The sequence below is a fragment of the Oncorhynchus kisutch genome, linkage group LG18 (genome assembly GCF_002021735.2).
Source record: "Oncorhynchus kisutch isolate 150728-3 linkage group LG18, Okis_V2, whole genome shotgun sequence".
NCBI lineage: Eukaryota > Metazoa > Chordata > Actinopteri > Salmoniformes > Salmonidae > Oncorhynchus > Oncorhynchus kisutch.
The window spans coordinates 11077121-11092120 of record NC_034191.2 but is presented as its reverse complement, the minus strand read 5'-3'; the positions used below and the strand labels follow the sequence as shown (position 1 = coordinate 11092120).

At 49.8% G+C, this 15000-nt stretch overlaps 2 protein-coding genes across 2 annotated transcripts in view; one reads left to right on the top strand and one right to left on the bottom strand.

Moving 5' to 3' along the window:
• Nucleotides 1-9622, bottom strand: part of LOC109909927 (pentraxin-related protein PTX3-like) — a 24752-nt gene extending 15130 nt beyond the window's left edge. The window contains exons 1-3 of the mRNA XM_031795383.1: nt 9098-9622; nt 4740-4905; nt 1553-1959 (exon numbers count right to left, since the gene is read on the bottom strand). Coding sequence (XP_031651243.1) covers nt 1553-1959; nt 4740-4905; nt 9098-9224 — 700 coding nt within the window. The 5' untranslated portion in view covers nt 9225-9622. The remainder of the gene's footprint in view (nt 1-1552; nt 1960-4739; nt 4906-9097) is intronic.
• The window catches only part of LOC109909615 (ventricular zone-expressed PH domain-containing protein-like), a 231597-nt gene that overhangs the window by 70900 nt on the left and 145697 nt on the right, over nt 1-15000 (top strand).

Below are 15000 nucleotides of genomic sequence, written 5' to 3'. Positions count from 1 at the left end.
TGTGTGTGTGTGTGTGTGTGTGTGTGTGTGTGTGTGCGATATATAAACAGCATTGTGGTTTTATCTGATTAATGCATGGAACTGGAGCTGACTCTCTGAAGACCTGGGCTCATTTTGTTTTTGATTTAATTCCAACATAGTAAGCAGGTCGAGGTCTGTACAGGACGTGGGTATGTGTAGGCTCTCAGATCCTTACAAATAGAGATCACAGATGCAGAGACTGGGTTTGGAACATGGAAAGGCTCTCTGATAAGAATTCCTGTTATAAGAAAAATGGACCAGAAACATTTTTATATTCATACTCCCTAGGTATTTATTTTGCTATATTCATTCTTTCAAGAATCAATGAGTTGTAAGGATCAAATTGCCTGGGGGGGATGTCTGGTGTGATTCTTGTAAGAGGGGTGCTGTATTACCTGATGGTGTTTAAACATTCGTTTTCTACATTATGTAGAGCAGAGCTTCTCAACCAGGTTACTGTACTAGCAGGGACATGTTGCTCGGCCCGGACTACCCCTGAACTAACCCCTCGTGCATTTTACCAGTAGGCCTCTGGTCCCATGAGTCTTCTCAAGTACCCCCTGTGAATAGGCCAAGTACTAGCACCCCCTGGTTGGGCCAAGTACCCCCTGAGGATAGGCCAAGTTCTAGCACCCCCTGGTACCCAAGTACCCCTTGAGGATAGGCCAAGTACTAGCACCCCCTGGTTGGGCCAAGTACCCCCTGAGGATAGGCCAAGTAGTAGCACCCCCTGGTTGGGCCAAGTACCCCCTGAGGATAGGCCAAGTTCTAGCACCCCCTGGTACCCAAGTACCCCTTGAGGATAGGCCAAGTACTAGCACCCCCTGGTTGGGCCAAGTACCCCCTGAGGATAGGCCAAGTACTAGCACCCCCTGGTTGGGCCAAGTACCCCCTGAGGATAGGCCAAGTTCTAGCACCCCCTGGTACCCAAGTACCCCTTGAGGATAGGCCAAGTACTAGCACCCCCTGGTTGGGCCAAGTACCCCCTGAGGATAGGCCAAGTACTAGCACCCCCTGGTTGGGCCAAGTACCCCTTGAGGATAGGCCAAGTACTAGCACCCCCTGGTTGGGTCACGTAGCACCCCTGGTTGGGTCAAGTACCCCGTATGGAAAGTAGCACCCCTGGTTGGGTCAAGTACCACCTGTGGAAAGTAGCACCCCTGATTGGGTCAAGTACCCTGTGTGGAAAGTAGCACCCCTGGTTGGGTCAAGTACCCCGTGTGGAAAGTAGCACCCCTGGTTGGGTCAAGTACCACCTGTGGAAAGTAGCACCCCTGATTGGGTCAAATACCCCCTGTGGAAAGTAGCACCCCTGATTGGGTCAAATACCACCTGTGGAAAATAGCACCCCTGATTGGGTCAAATATCCCCTGTGGAAAGTAGCACCCCTGATTGGGTCAAATACCCCCTGTGGAAAGTAGGACCCCTGATTGGGTCAAGTAGCCCCTGTGGAAAGTAGCACCCCTGATTGAGAAGTGATGTAAAGGATGGTAGGATGTATAGATAGTGACACAGGAAGAGGTGTTCTCACCTGCGGGCAGGTGTCGTTGCTGTGCCGACTTGAACGCTAGTTCCAGAACTGCCCTCGTCTTCGCCAGCTCTGTCACCAGGGCAACCAGCATCTCTGCCGGCACCACATCCTGCTGCAGGTCTTCCCCCTTTGCCTCTGGTGGCGTTATGGGTCCTGGATTACTCAGGCAGATATTTTCTAGCTTGACGAGTCGGGAAGCCTGTGTCCGCGCCGCGTGGAGGAGCTGCTGTAACAGCGTCTCCTGGTTGCTATTCCCAGAATTACCTGCAGATTTCCCAGCAGCAATGCTCCGATCTTGCCTGAGATGCTCCAGGCTCTCCTTGAGGCGAGCTTCCATCTGCATGGACATCCTCCGTCCAGCAGTCTCCACCGCAACGCCACAGGCCCCTCCGTACTGAGCCACGAACCTGGGGTCAGGAGAAGAGGGATTAGAGAAGGATTACATCAGAGACCAGGAAGTAGGCTACATTACACAAGGACTTCTTTCAGATATACACAGGTGCACAGAATTTAGGGGATTGATTTGGAATTGGTGGTTTGGCAAAGGTCGATTTAGGATTGGTAAAGGTCGATTTGCGATTGGTAAAGGTTGATTTGGGATTGGTAAAGGTCGATTTGGGATTGGTAAAGGTCAATTTGGGATTGGTAAAGGTCGATTTGGGTTTAATAAAGGTTGATTTGGGATTTGTGGTTTGGTCAAGGTCAATTTGGGATTGATGGTTTGGTAAAGGTCGATTTGGGATTGATGGTTTGGTAAAGGTCGATTTGGGATTGGTGGTTTGGTAAAGATCGAAAAGTACATCCCTGGTCATCTACTGCCACTGATCTGGAGGACTCACTAATCAATAGAACATCCCTGGTCATCTACTGCCTCTGATCTGGAGGACTCACTAAACAGAGAACATCCCTGGTCATCTACTGCCTCTGATCTGGAGGACTCACTAATCAATAGAACATCCCTGGTCATCCCTACTGCCTCTGATCTGGAGGACTCACTAAACAGAGAATATCCCTGGTCATCCCTACTGCCTCTGATCTGGAGGACTCACTAAACAGAGGATATCCCTGGTCATCCCTACTGCCTCTGATCTGGAGGACTCACTAAACAGAGAACATCCCTGCTCATCCCTACTGCCTCTGATCTGGAGGACTCACTAAACAGAGGATATCCCTGGTCATCCCTACTGCCTCTGATCTGGAGGACTCACTAAACAGAGAACATCCCTGGTCATCCCTACTGCCTCTGATCTGGAGGACTCACTAAACAGAGAACATCCCTGGTCATCCCTACTGCCTCTGATCTGGAGGACTCACTAAACAGAGAACATCCCTGGTCATCCCTACTGCCCCTGATCTGGAGGACTCACTAAACAGAGAACATCCCTGGTCATCCCTACTGCCTCTGATCTGGAGGACTCACTAAACAGAGGATATCCCTGGTCATCCCTACTGCCTCTGATCTGGAGGACTCACTAAACAGAGAACATCCCTGCTCATCCCTACTGCCTCTGATCTGGAGGACTCACTAAACAGAGGATATCCCTGGTCATCCCTACTGCCTCTGATCTGGAGGACTCACTAAACAGAGGACATCCCTGGTCATCCCTACTGCCTCTGATCTGGAGGACTCACTAAACAGAGAACATCCCTGGTCATCCCTACTGCCTCTGATCTGGAGGACTCACTAAACAGAGAACATCCCTGGTCATCCCTACTGCCTCTGATCTGGAGGACTCACTAAACAGAGAACATCCCTGGTCATCCCTACTGCCTCTGATCTGGAGGACTCACTAAACAGAGAACATCCCTGGTCATCTCTACTGCCTCTGATCTGGAGGACTCACTAAACAGAGAACATCCCTGGTCATCCCTACTGCCTCTGATCTGGAGGACTCACTAAACAGAGAACATCCCTGGTCATCCCTACTGCCTCTGATCTGGAGGACTCACTAAACAGAGAACATCCCTGGTCATCCCTACTGCCTCTGATCTGGAGGACTCACTAAACAGAGAACATCCCTGGTCATCCCTACTGCCTCTGATCTGGAGGACTCACTAAACAGAGAACATCCCTGGTCATCCCTACTGCCTCTGATCTGGAGGACTCACTAAACAGAGAACATCCCTGGTCATCTCTACTGCCTCTGATCTGGAGGACTCACTAAACAGAGAACATCCCTGGTCATCCCTACTGCCTCTGATCTGGAGGACTCACTAAACAGAGAACATCCCTGGTCATCCCTACTGCCTCTGATCTGGAGGACTCACTGGTTTGCTTGATAGAAGGAATTTGAAATGATTTATACTTTTACTTTTGGTGCTTAATCATTTTTATGTTAACCTTTATTTAACTAGGCAAGTCAGTTATGAACAAATTCTTATTTACAATTACGGCCTACCCCGGCCAAACCCGGACGACGCTGGTCCAATTATGTGCCGACCTATGGGACTCCCAATCACGGCCGGATGCGATTCAGCCTGGTTTCGAACCAGGGACTAAACACCTCCCTCTGCAACTGGATCCTGGACATCCTGACCGGCCGCCCCCAGGTGGTGAGGGTAGGTAGCAACACATCAGCCACGTTGATCCTCAACACTGGAGCCCCTCAGGGGTGCGTGCTCTGTCCCCTCCTGTACTCCCTGTTCATCCACGACTGCATTGCCAGACATGACTCCAACACCATCCTAACACCATCATTAAGTTTGCAGATGACACAACAGTGGAAGGCCTGATCACCGACAACGACGAGACAGCCTATAGGGAGGAGGTCAGAGACCTGGCTGGGTGGTACCAGAATAACAACCTATCCCTCAACGTAAACAAGACTAAGGAGATGATTGTGGACTACAGGAAAAGGATGACCGAGTACGTCCCCATTCTCATCGGCGGGGCTGTAGTGGAGCAGTTTGAGAACTTCAAGATCCTTGGTGTCCACATCACCAACAAACTAGAATGGTCCAAACACACCAAGACAGTCGTGAAGAGGACACGACAAAACCTATTCCCCCTCAGGAAACTAAAAAGATTTGGCATGGGTCCTGAGATCCTCAAAAGGTTCTACAGCTGCAACATCGAGAGCATCCGATTGCATCACTGCCCGGTACGGAAATTGCTTGGCCTCCGACCGCAATGCACTACATAGGGTAGTGCGTACGGCCCAGTGCATATATATATATATATACCAACCTTAGCATTTCTCCACGCAGCGACCCCAACTCCACCTTGATGATGTCATCGGAGTACTGCAGAAGCATGTTCTCCCTCATCTGAGAGTTCTCCAGCATGGAGAAGAGCTTGTCCCATTTAGTCATCTCTGTAACCTTACAGGGGGCTTGGGTTGGGATAGCCGTGGCTGGAGAGAGGGAAAGAGAGAGAGAGAGAGAGAGAGTGAGAGAGAGAGAGTGTGTGTGAGAGAGAGAGAGTGTGTGTGAGAGAGAGAGAGTGAGAGAGAGAGGAATGGGGAAGGGAGAGAGAGAAAGAGGTTAGGAGAGGTGGGGTGGAAGAGACAGGCATGTATGTTAGATGGCTTGTATTCGTACATTTTAAGTCAACATGGAGATCTCCATCCTTTCTCCTGACAACTGTCCATCTCTGTCTCAGATGATCCTTTTCTTAGCTTGAAACAGTATCAATCTATTTCCCTCTCTTCCCATCTCTACACATCTCGTTCTCTATCTCTCCCTCTCTTTTTCTTTCTGTGTCCTGTGTCCTGTGTCCTGGCAGTTTGAGTCATTGGCACGGTCATCCATCTGGTACGGTAATGTGTGATGTTACTCACCAGGGTTTGTTTAGGCTGCTCCATCTTTAATAATGTAAAGTCACATTACAAACTGCCCCGAGCAAATGTACTGTTGGTTATGGTTTTCTGTTAGAGTACGAACCACACACACACACACACCACACACACACACACACACACACACACACACACACACACACACACACACACACACACACACACACACACACACACACACCAAGGAGCCTCCCTTCCAAACCAGCTGAGAGAAGAATTCCCCAATTAAATAGTATTTCTTTGATCAATGACCAGTTATTCATAATGGTCAGTTCTCAATAGGAGGATAAAAGCCCCGGTCTCCTCTCGCTTAACTTACTCTCTGCCCAGACTTTCACAGCCAACACTGACAGAGCACACTGAGGAACAGTCCCTCAGCCACAACTACTGGAGATGGACTCTGCTAACAGAGGTAGAGCAGTGATTTCCAAACGTCTGTTGCTTCATTACCCAGCCGAAAACTTTGGGAAATTTCAGAGCAGCTGAATTGTAAGTGACTCACCATTCAGTAAACACTGCTCCAGATTATTTACATTATCTATGTACTGTACTCACCCAATGTACCCTCTGGCAGGTAAGAGAGAGGAGAGAGGGAAGAGAAGAGAGGAGAATAGATGAGAAGAGATGAGAAGAAAGGAGACAAGAGGAGAAGAAAGGAGAAGAGAGGAGAAGAGAAGAGAGGAGAAGAGAGGAGAAGAGAAGAGAGGAGAAGAGAGGAGAAGAAAAGAGAGGAGAGGAGAATAGAGGAGAAGAGAAGCGAGGAGATGAGATGAGAAGAGAGGAGAAGAGAAGAGAGGAGAAGAGAGGAGAAGAGAGGAGAAGAGAAGAGAAGAGAGGAGAAGAGAGGAGAAGAAAAGAGAGGAGAGGAGAATAGAGGAGAAGAGAAGAGAAGAGAGGAGAGGAGAAGAGAAGAGAGGAGAAGAGAAGAGAAGAGAAGAGAGGAGAAGAGAAGAGAGGAGAAGAGAGGAGAAGAGAGGAGAAGAGAAGAGAAGAGAGGAGAAGAGAGGAGAAGAGAAGAGAGGAGAAGACAGGAGAAGAGAAGAGAGGAGAAGAAAGGAGAGGAGAAAAGAGGAGAAGAGAGGAGAAGAGAGGAGAAAGGAGAAGAGAGAAGAAAGGAGAAAAGAGGAGAAGAGAGAAGAAAGGAGAAAAGAGGAGAAGAGAGGAGAAGAGAGAAGAAAGGAGAAGAGAGGAGAACATGTCCAGATTTGCTCAGCCAACTCTGACACACTAACACAGTCAGTGCTCACACTCTCTATGATTACACTCTTAGTACTTCCTATCCAGAGATAAATAACTTGACAAAGAGCAACACTGGACAGAGTACATCTAGACAGACTTTTACAGCCCACACAAACAGAACGTATCCAAAATGATTCTAAAATCAAACTCTTTTAGTATGATATCTGTACACACACTGACTGAACCCAGCCATACATAGGCCTGACAATCACACCTATTGAATAGACTTCCAGGGGCCTTGAAGCACAATTCTGTTTTTTAATGCAATAAAACATTAATTAATAATAATGTAAAGCAGAAAAGATATCTTGCTGTGTTTTGTAAATGCAGATGGAAAACCGATTGTAATTTCTGCTCGGCTTCAGACACATTTTGTGCTTCAGTTGCACCTCTCCACTCGGATGAGAAATCTTTGCTCTTGTAAAACCAATCCAATTCCACCGCATTCAAGACCAGGCATTATAGGTCAGCAGACAGCGACGTGATTGATTGCAGAGGAAGACGCAATGGTAACTTTTCTCTGGAGTTTTTTTTTTTTAGCAAGTTAAAAATGCAAGATTAACTTCAAGTAAAATATGAATTTATCTTGTGTGATGAAAAGCTAGAGTTGCCTGCCTCATATCACTCTACTGAAGCAAAAAAACTTTGTTTCCTTTTAATATAAAAGGAAAAATGGTTGAAAACTCAAAATATATGTTTTTATGCTCTGCGTTTTGAACACAGGAGGTTGGTGGCACCTTAATTGGGGAGGACAGGCTCGTGGTAATGGCTGGATGGGAATGAGTGGAATGGTATCAAATACATCAAACACAAGGTTTCTGTGGTTTCCATGGTTTCCGTGGTTTCTGTGGTTTCCATGGTTTGATGCCATTCCATGTACTTTGTTTCAGCCCATTGTTGTGAGTCGTCCTCCCCTCAGCAGCCTCCACTGGTTTTGAACGTGCAGATTTCTGAACTCTAACTCAAACCCTGGACTTCTTGACCGGCCCGATTTAAGTCAGTAACAAGCCTGACACTAAAACCTTCATTCACTCACGACTGGCATTCAGTGGGCTGTGACTGAACTAAGTCAATTTACTAATGTTCCATTCAATCCTAATTGTTTCATTCGGTTCAAATTCTTGATCAACTTGTTGTTCCACAAATTAACATCACAGGTCAGTATTGACGATGTTATCTATACTAACACATAGAAGATGTTATCTATCCTATCACATAGAAGATGTTATCTATCCTAACACATAGAAGATGTTATCTCTCCTAACACATAGAAGATGTTATCTCTCCTAACACATAGAAGACACATTGAAGATGTTATCTATCCTATCACATAGAAGATGTTATCTCTCATATCACATTGAAGATGTTATCTCTCCTAACACATTGAAGATGGTATCTATCCTATCACATATAAGATGTTATCTATCCTATCACATTGAAGATGTTATCTATCCTATCACATAGAAGATGTTATCTCTCATATCACATTGAAGATGTTATCTCTCCTAACACATTGAAGATGGTATCTATCCTATCACATAGAAGATGTTATCTATCCTATCACATTGAAGATGTTATCTCTCCTAACACATAGAAGATGTTATATCTCCTAACACATTGAAGATGTTATCTCTCCTAACACATTGAATATGTTATCTCTCCTAACACATAGAAGATGTTATCTATCCTAACACATAGAAGATGTTATCTCTCCTAACACATAGAATAGGTTATCTATCCTAACACATAGAAGATGTTATCTCTCCTAACACATAGAAGACACATAGAAGATGTTATCTATCCTAACACATAGAAGATGTTATCTATCCTATCACATAGAAGATGTTATCTCTCCTACCACAAAGAAGATGTTATCTATCCTATCATATAGAAGATGTTATCTCTCCTATCACATAGAAGGTGTTATCTATCCTATCACATTGAATATGTTATCTTTCCTAACACATAGAAGATGTTATCTCTCCTAACACATTGAAGATGTTATCTCTCCTAACACATAGAAGATGTTATCTATCCTAACACATAGAAGATGTTATCTCTCCTAACACATAGAAGATGTTATCTCTCCTAACACATAGAAGATGTTATCTCTCCTAACACATAGAAGATGTTATCTCTCCTAACACATTGAAGATGTTATCAAGCCTAGTATGAGAGGCTAAGGAACCAAAGACATGGCAAAAGCATAAACAGAAACAATGGTGGGTTAATCCCGTTGAAAATGTGTCCATATGAGAGTTCCACACATAGTCTATATATTACTTACTCAGCATTCAGAACTTGGTTCACACACACACACACACACACACACACACACACACACACACACATACACACACACACACACACACACACACACACACACACACACACACACACACACACACACACACACACACACACACACACACACACACACACACACACACACACACACACACACACACACACACACACACACACACACACACACACACACTTGACTTACGCTCCAGTGGCTCTCCCTCTGTGATCTCGTTGTAGTAACTGTCACCATAGTTCACCTCGATATCGTCCTCGTACCCAAGAGTCAGCGACACCAGACACACTGCCTGGGGGAGCCACCACAGAAACATGCTGCCTGCCCGTCCGTCTCAGAGAGAGAGTCTGTCTGTCTGTGTTGAAGTCTACCTACCTGTCAGAGACTGTGCTGGGGGTTTTGTCTGCTGTCTGTCTCAGTGTGTGTGAGTATGTTGAGAATGGGAGTCTGTGTTAAATATGTCAGAGCTGTTTCCCTCCTCTCCTCTTTCTCTCTCTCTCTCTCTCTCGCTCTCTCTCTCTCTCTCTCTCTGTCTCTCTCTCTCTCTCTCTCTCTCTCTCTCTCTCTCTGTCTCTGTCTCTCTGTCTCTCTCTCTTGTTAAATGCTGAGCAATCCCTTGGCATCGGTCCTGGTAGAGTTGTGTTCTCCGGCTGAGAGGGAATGGGTCGGAGAGAGGGTCTGCCTGGGCTATATAAACACAGATCCTACCCCTAGTTCTGCACAGCCCAGTACACAGCCAAGCCCCACACCAGCCCAGCCCATTCTATCCCAGCTCTGTCCTAGCCTTGCTCATGCCCCAGCCTCAATGTCACACACACACACAAACAGGAACACACAGACACACACAGGAACACACACACACACAGGAACACACACACACAGGAACACACACACACACACACAGAGACACAGACACAGACACACACACACACACACCACACACACACACACACACACACAACACAAACACACACACAGACACACACACAGACACATAGTCCAGCACAACCAATGAGTAATGCATCGTTGGAGGGTAGCATATGTCCTAATCAAGAGAAGGAGAGAGAAGAGAGGTGGGGGAGAGAAGAGAGGTGGGGGAGAGAAAGAGACAAGGGGGTAAAAGACAGAGAAGGGGAGTGAGAGATAGAGAGAGAGATAGGGGAGGGAGGGAGGGATAGGGGAGGGAGGGAGAGAGAGAGAGATAGATGGAGGGAGGGAGAGAGAGAGCTGGAGGGAGATGGAAGGTGAGAGAGGGAGGGAGGGAGGGAGATAGAGAGAGGGAGGGAGGAGAGCTAGAGGGAGAGAGAGATAGAGGGAGAGATAAAGGGAGAGAGAGGGAGGCAGGGAGGAAGAGAGAGCGAAAGGGAGGTAGGGAGGGTGGGGTAGTGTGTGTGGGGGGTGGTTAGTGTAGGTTGGGGTGTGTTTCTGTAGGGGGGTTATGGTAGGGGGGTTAGTTATGTGTGTGAGGGCTTTAGGGTATGGTTGTGTGTGGAGGGCTTAGGGTAGGGATGCGTTTGGGGGGGATACATAGTCAGTTGTACAACTGAATGCATTTAACCAACAATATAGGATAGGGGTGGGTGGGTTAGGGTAGGGGTGGGTGGGTTAGGATAGGGGTGGGTGGGTTAGGATAGGGGTGGGGTGGGTTAGGATAGGGGTGGGGTGGGTTAGGATAGGGGTGGGGTGGGTTAGGATAGGGGTGGGGTGGGTTAGGATAGGGGTGGGTGGGTTAGGATAGGGGTGGGTGGGTTAGGATAGGGGTGGGGTGGGTTAGGATAGGGGTGGGTGGGTTAGGATAGGGGTGGGTGGGTTAGGATAGGGGTGGGGTGGGTGGTTAGGATAGGGGTGGGTGGGTTAGGATAGGGGTGGGTGGGTTAGGATAGGGGCGGGTGGGTTAGGATAGGGGTGGGGTGGGTTAGGATAGGGTGGGTGGGTTAGGATAGGGGTGGGGTGGGTTAGGATAGGGGTGGGTGGGTTAGGATAGGGGCGGGTGGGTTAGGATAGGGGTGGGGTGGGTTAGGATAGGGGTGGGTGGGTTAGGATAGGGGTGGGGTGGGTTAGGATAGGGGTGGGTGGGTTAGGATAGGGGCGGGTGGGTTAGGATAGGGGTGGGGTGGGTTAGGATAGGGGTGGGTGGGTTAGGATAGGGGTGGGTGGGTGGGTTTAGGATAGGGGTGGGTGTGTGGGTAGGAGTGGGTGGGTGGGTTAGGATAGGGGTGGGTGGGTTAGGATAGGGGTGGGTGGGTTTAGGATAGGGATGGGTGGGTTAGGATAGGGGTGGGTGTGTGGGTAGGAGTGGGTGGGTTAGGATAGGGGTGGGTGGGTGGGTTAGGATAGGGGTGGGGTGGGTGTGTGGGTAGGGGTGGGTGGGTTAGGATAGGGGTGGGTGGGTTAGGATAGGGGCGGGTGGGTGGGTTAGGATAGGGGGTGGGTGGGTTAGGATAGGGGTGGGGGTGGGTGGGTTAGGATAGGGGTGGGGTGGTGGGTTAGGATAGGGGCGGGTGGGTGGGTTAGGATAGGGGTGGGGTGGGTGTGTGTGGGTAGGAGTGGGTGGGTTAGGATAGGGGGTGGGGTGGGTGTGTGGGTAGGAGTGGGTGGGTTAGGATAGGGGTGGGTGGGTTAGGATAGGGGCGGGTGGGTGGGTTAGGATAGGGGTGGGTGGGTGGGTCGTTAGGTAGGGGTGGGTGGGTTAGGATAGGGGTGGGGTGGGTGGGTGTGTGGGTAGGTGTGGGTGGTTAGGATAGGGGGTGGGGTGGGTGTGTGGGTAGGTGTGGGTGGGTTAGGATAGGGGTGGGGTGGGTGTGTGGGGTAGGATTGGGTGGGTTAGGATAGGGGTGGGTGGGTTAGGATAGGGGTGAGTGGGTGGGTTAGGATAGGGGTGGGTGGGGTTAGGATAGGGGTGAGTGGGTGGGTTAGGATAGGGGTGGGTGGTTGGGTTAGGATATGGGTGGGTGGATTAGATAGGGGTGGGTGGGTTAGGATAGGGGTGAGTGGGTTAGGATAGGGGTGGGTGGATTAGGATAGGGGTGGGTGTGTGGGGTAGGAGTGGGTGGGTGGGTTAGGATAGGGGTGAGTGGGTGTGGATAGGGGTGAGTGGGTGTGGATAGGGGTGAGTGGGTTAGGATAGAGGTGGGTGGGTTAGGATAGGGGTGGGGGTGTGGGTAGGAGTGGGTGGGTGGGTTAGGATAGGGGTGGGTGGGTTAGGATAGGGGTGGTGTGGGGTGTGTGTGGGTAGGTGTGGCTGGGTTAGGAAGGGGTGTTGTGGTGGGTGTGTGGGTAGGGAGGGTGGGTTAGGATAGGGTGGGTGGGTTAGGATAGGGGTGAGTGGGTGGGTTAGGATAGGGGTGGGTGGGTTAGGATAGGGGTGAGTGGGTGGGTTAGGATAGGGGTGGGTGGGTTAGGATAGGGGTGAGTGTGAGGGTGAGGATAGGGGTGGGTGGGTTAGGATAGGGGTGGGTGGGTGGGTTAGGATAGGGGTGGGTGGGTTAGGATAGGGGTGGGTGGGTTAGGATAGGGTTGTTGGGGGGTGTTAGGATAGGGGTGTGGTGATGTGTGGGGGGGGTTAGGGGGGGTGTGGGTGGGTTAGGATAGGTAGGGGGGTGTGGGTGGGTTAGATAGGGGGTGGTGGGGGTGGGTTGGGTTAGGATAGGGGTGGTGGGTGGGTAGGATAGGGGTGGGTGGGTGGGTGGGGTGGGGTGGGGGGGTGTGGGGTAGGGTATGGTGGTCTATGAGGGGTAGGAGGGGGTTGTGGGTGGGTTAGGATAGGGGTGGGTGGGTTTAGGATAGGGGTGAGTGGGTGTGAATGGAACTAATTTGGGGGGGTTCTAAAGGGGATATTGTTCTCGCTCTCACTTTAGTTTATTTATTTATGTTCCAACTGACTCAAGTGTGTGTGTTGGTGTGTGTGTGTGTGGATTCAGGGGGGATGGCGTAATTAATTCCTCATGGGATTTTTAAGGATTTGACTCCACCCCTCCCACCCCCACATGCCCCTCTTCTTGCTGCCTTCTCTCCCTGTCTCTCTCTCCCTGCCTCTCTCCCTGCCTCTCTCTCTCCATGTCTCTCTTCCTGTCTCTCACCCTGACTCTCTCCCTGCCTCTCTCTCTCCCTGTCCCTCGCTCCATGCCTCTTTCTCTCTCCCTGCCTCTCTCTCTCCCTGTCTCTCTCCCTGCCTCTCTTTCTCACTCCCTGTCTCTCTCCCTGTCTCTCTCCCCCTGTATCTCTCCCTGTTTCTCTCTCTCTCTCTCTGTCTCTCTCTCTCCCTGTCTCTCTCTCTCCCTGCCTCTCTCCCCTGCCTCTCTCTCCCTGTCTCTCTCCCTGCCTCTCTCTTTCTCACTCCCTGTCTCTCTCCCGGTCTCTCTCTCCCTGTCTCTCTCCCTGCCTCTCTCTCTCCCTGCCTCTGTCTTTCTCACTCCCTGTCTCTCTCCCGGTCTCTCTCCCTGTCTCTCTCTCTCTCCCTGTCTCTCTCCCTGCCTCTCTCTTTCTCACTCCCTGTCTCTCCCCTGTCTCTCTCTCCTGTCTCTCTCTCCCTGTCTCTCTCCTTGTCTCTCTCTCTCCGTGTCTCTCTCTCCCTGTCTCTCTCTCCCTGTCTCTCTCCTTGTCTCTCTCTCCTCCCTGCCTCTCTCTTTCTCACTCGCTGTCTCTCTCCCTGCCTCTCTCTCTCCCTGTCTCTCCCCCCTGCCTCCCTCTCTCCCTGTCTCTCTCCCAGCCTCTCTCTCTCCTGTCCCTGTCTCTCTCTCTCTCTCTCTCTCTCTCTCTCTTCTCCTCTCTCTCGCCCGTCTCTATCCCTCCCTGTCTCTTCTCCCTATCTCTCTCACTCCCTGTCTCTCTCCCTGCCTCTCCCACTCCCTGTCTCTCTCCCTGCCTCTCTCTCTCCCTGTCTCTCTCCCTGTCTCTCTCCCTGCCTCTCGCTTTCTCACTCGCTGTCTCTCTCCCTGCCTCTCTCCCCTGTCTCTCCCCCTGCCTCCCTCTCTCCCTGTTTCTCTCCCAGCCTCTCTCTCTCCCCTGCCTCTCTCACTCCCTATCTCTCTCCCTGCCTCTCTCTCTCCCTGCCTCTCTCACTCCCTGTCTCTCTCACTGCCTCTCTCTCTCCTTGTCTCTCTCTCTCCCTGTCTCTCTCCCTGCTTCTCTTTCTCCCTGCCTCTCTCTCTCCCTGTCTCTCTCCCTACCCCTCTCTCTCCCTCTCTCCCTCCTGTCTCTTTCCCTCTCCCTCTTCCTCTCTCTCTCGTTCTCTGAAGCAAGTGGGTGGACGTGCTACCCTGAGGTCTTAAAAACATGAAAGCACTTTCCTCCTTTATTTAATAACATATGGGAGAGGGGAGAGTGACCTCCCTGTCTTGACCTCCTAACACACAACCTTAACGGAGGTAACTGGGGGATATTGAGAAAGACATAGAGAGAAAGAGAGAGAAAGAGGGAGATAGAGGGAGGGATGGAGATAGAGAGAGAGAGAGGGAGAGGGGGAGGGAGAAAAGAGAGAGAGAGGGGGATATAGAGAGAGATAGAGAGAGAGAGGGGGAGATAGAGAGAGATAGAGAGACAGGGGGGAGGGAGAGAAGAGAAAGAGAGAGGGATATGGAGATAGAGAGAGAGAGAGGGAGAGAGAGATAGAGAGAGAGAGGGGGGAGGGAGAAAGAGAGAGGGAGAGAGAGGGAGAGAGGTAGAGACAGAGAGAGATAGGGGAAGATCTATCAGAAGATAGCAACTAGATCTTCTGCACAGATTCTGTCAGACTTGGGCCCTGACAGTAAATCTCAGAATGCTATACATACCTCGGCCTAAACATCAGCACCACAGGCAACTTCCACAAAGCTGTGAACGAGCTGAGAGACAAGGCAAGAAGGGTGTTCTATGCCACCAATAAGAACAATTAAACATACCAATTAGGATCTGGCAAAAAAATACTTGTATAACCCTATGCCCTTTATGGTTGTGAGTTCTGGGGTCTGCTCACCAACCATAAAGGATTGCACAGGATACCTTGACTTACTGTAAGTAAGACTCAATGTAGTGCTAAGAACATAACAGTGGAATTATTCATATATCTGATCCCATAGAGCCCTAAAGTATTCATATCTCAGATCCCATAGAGC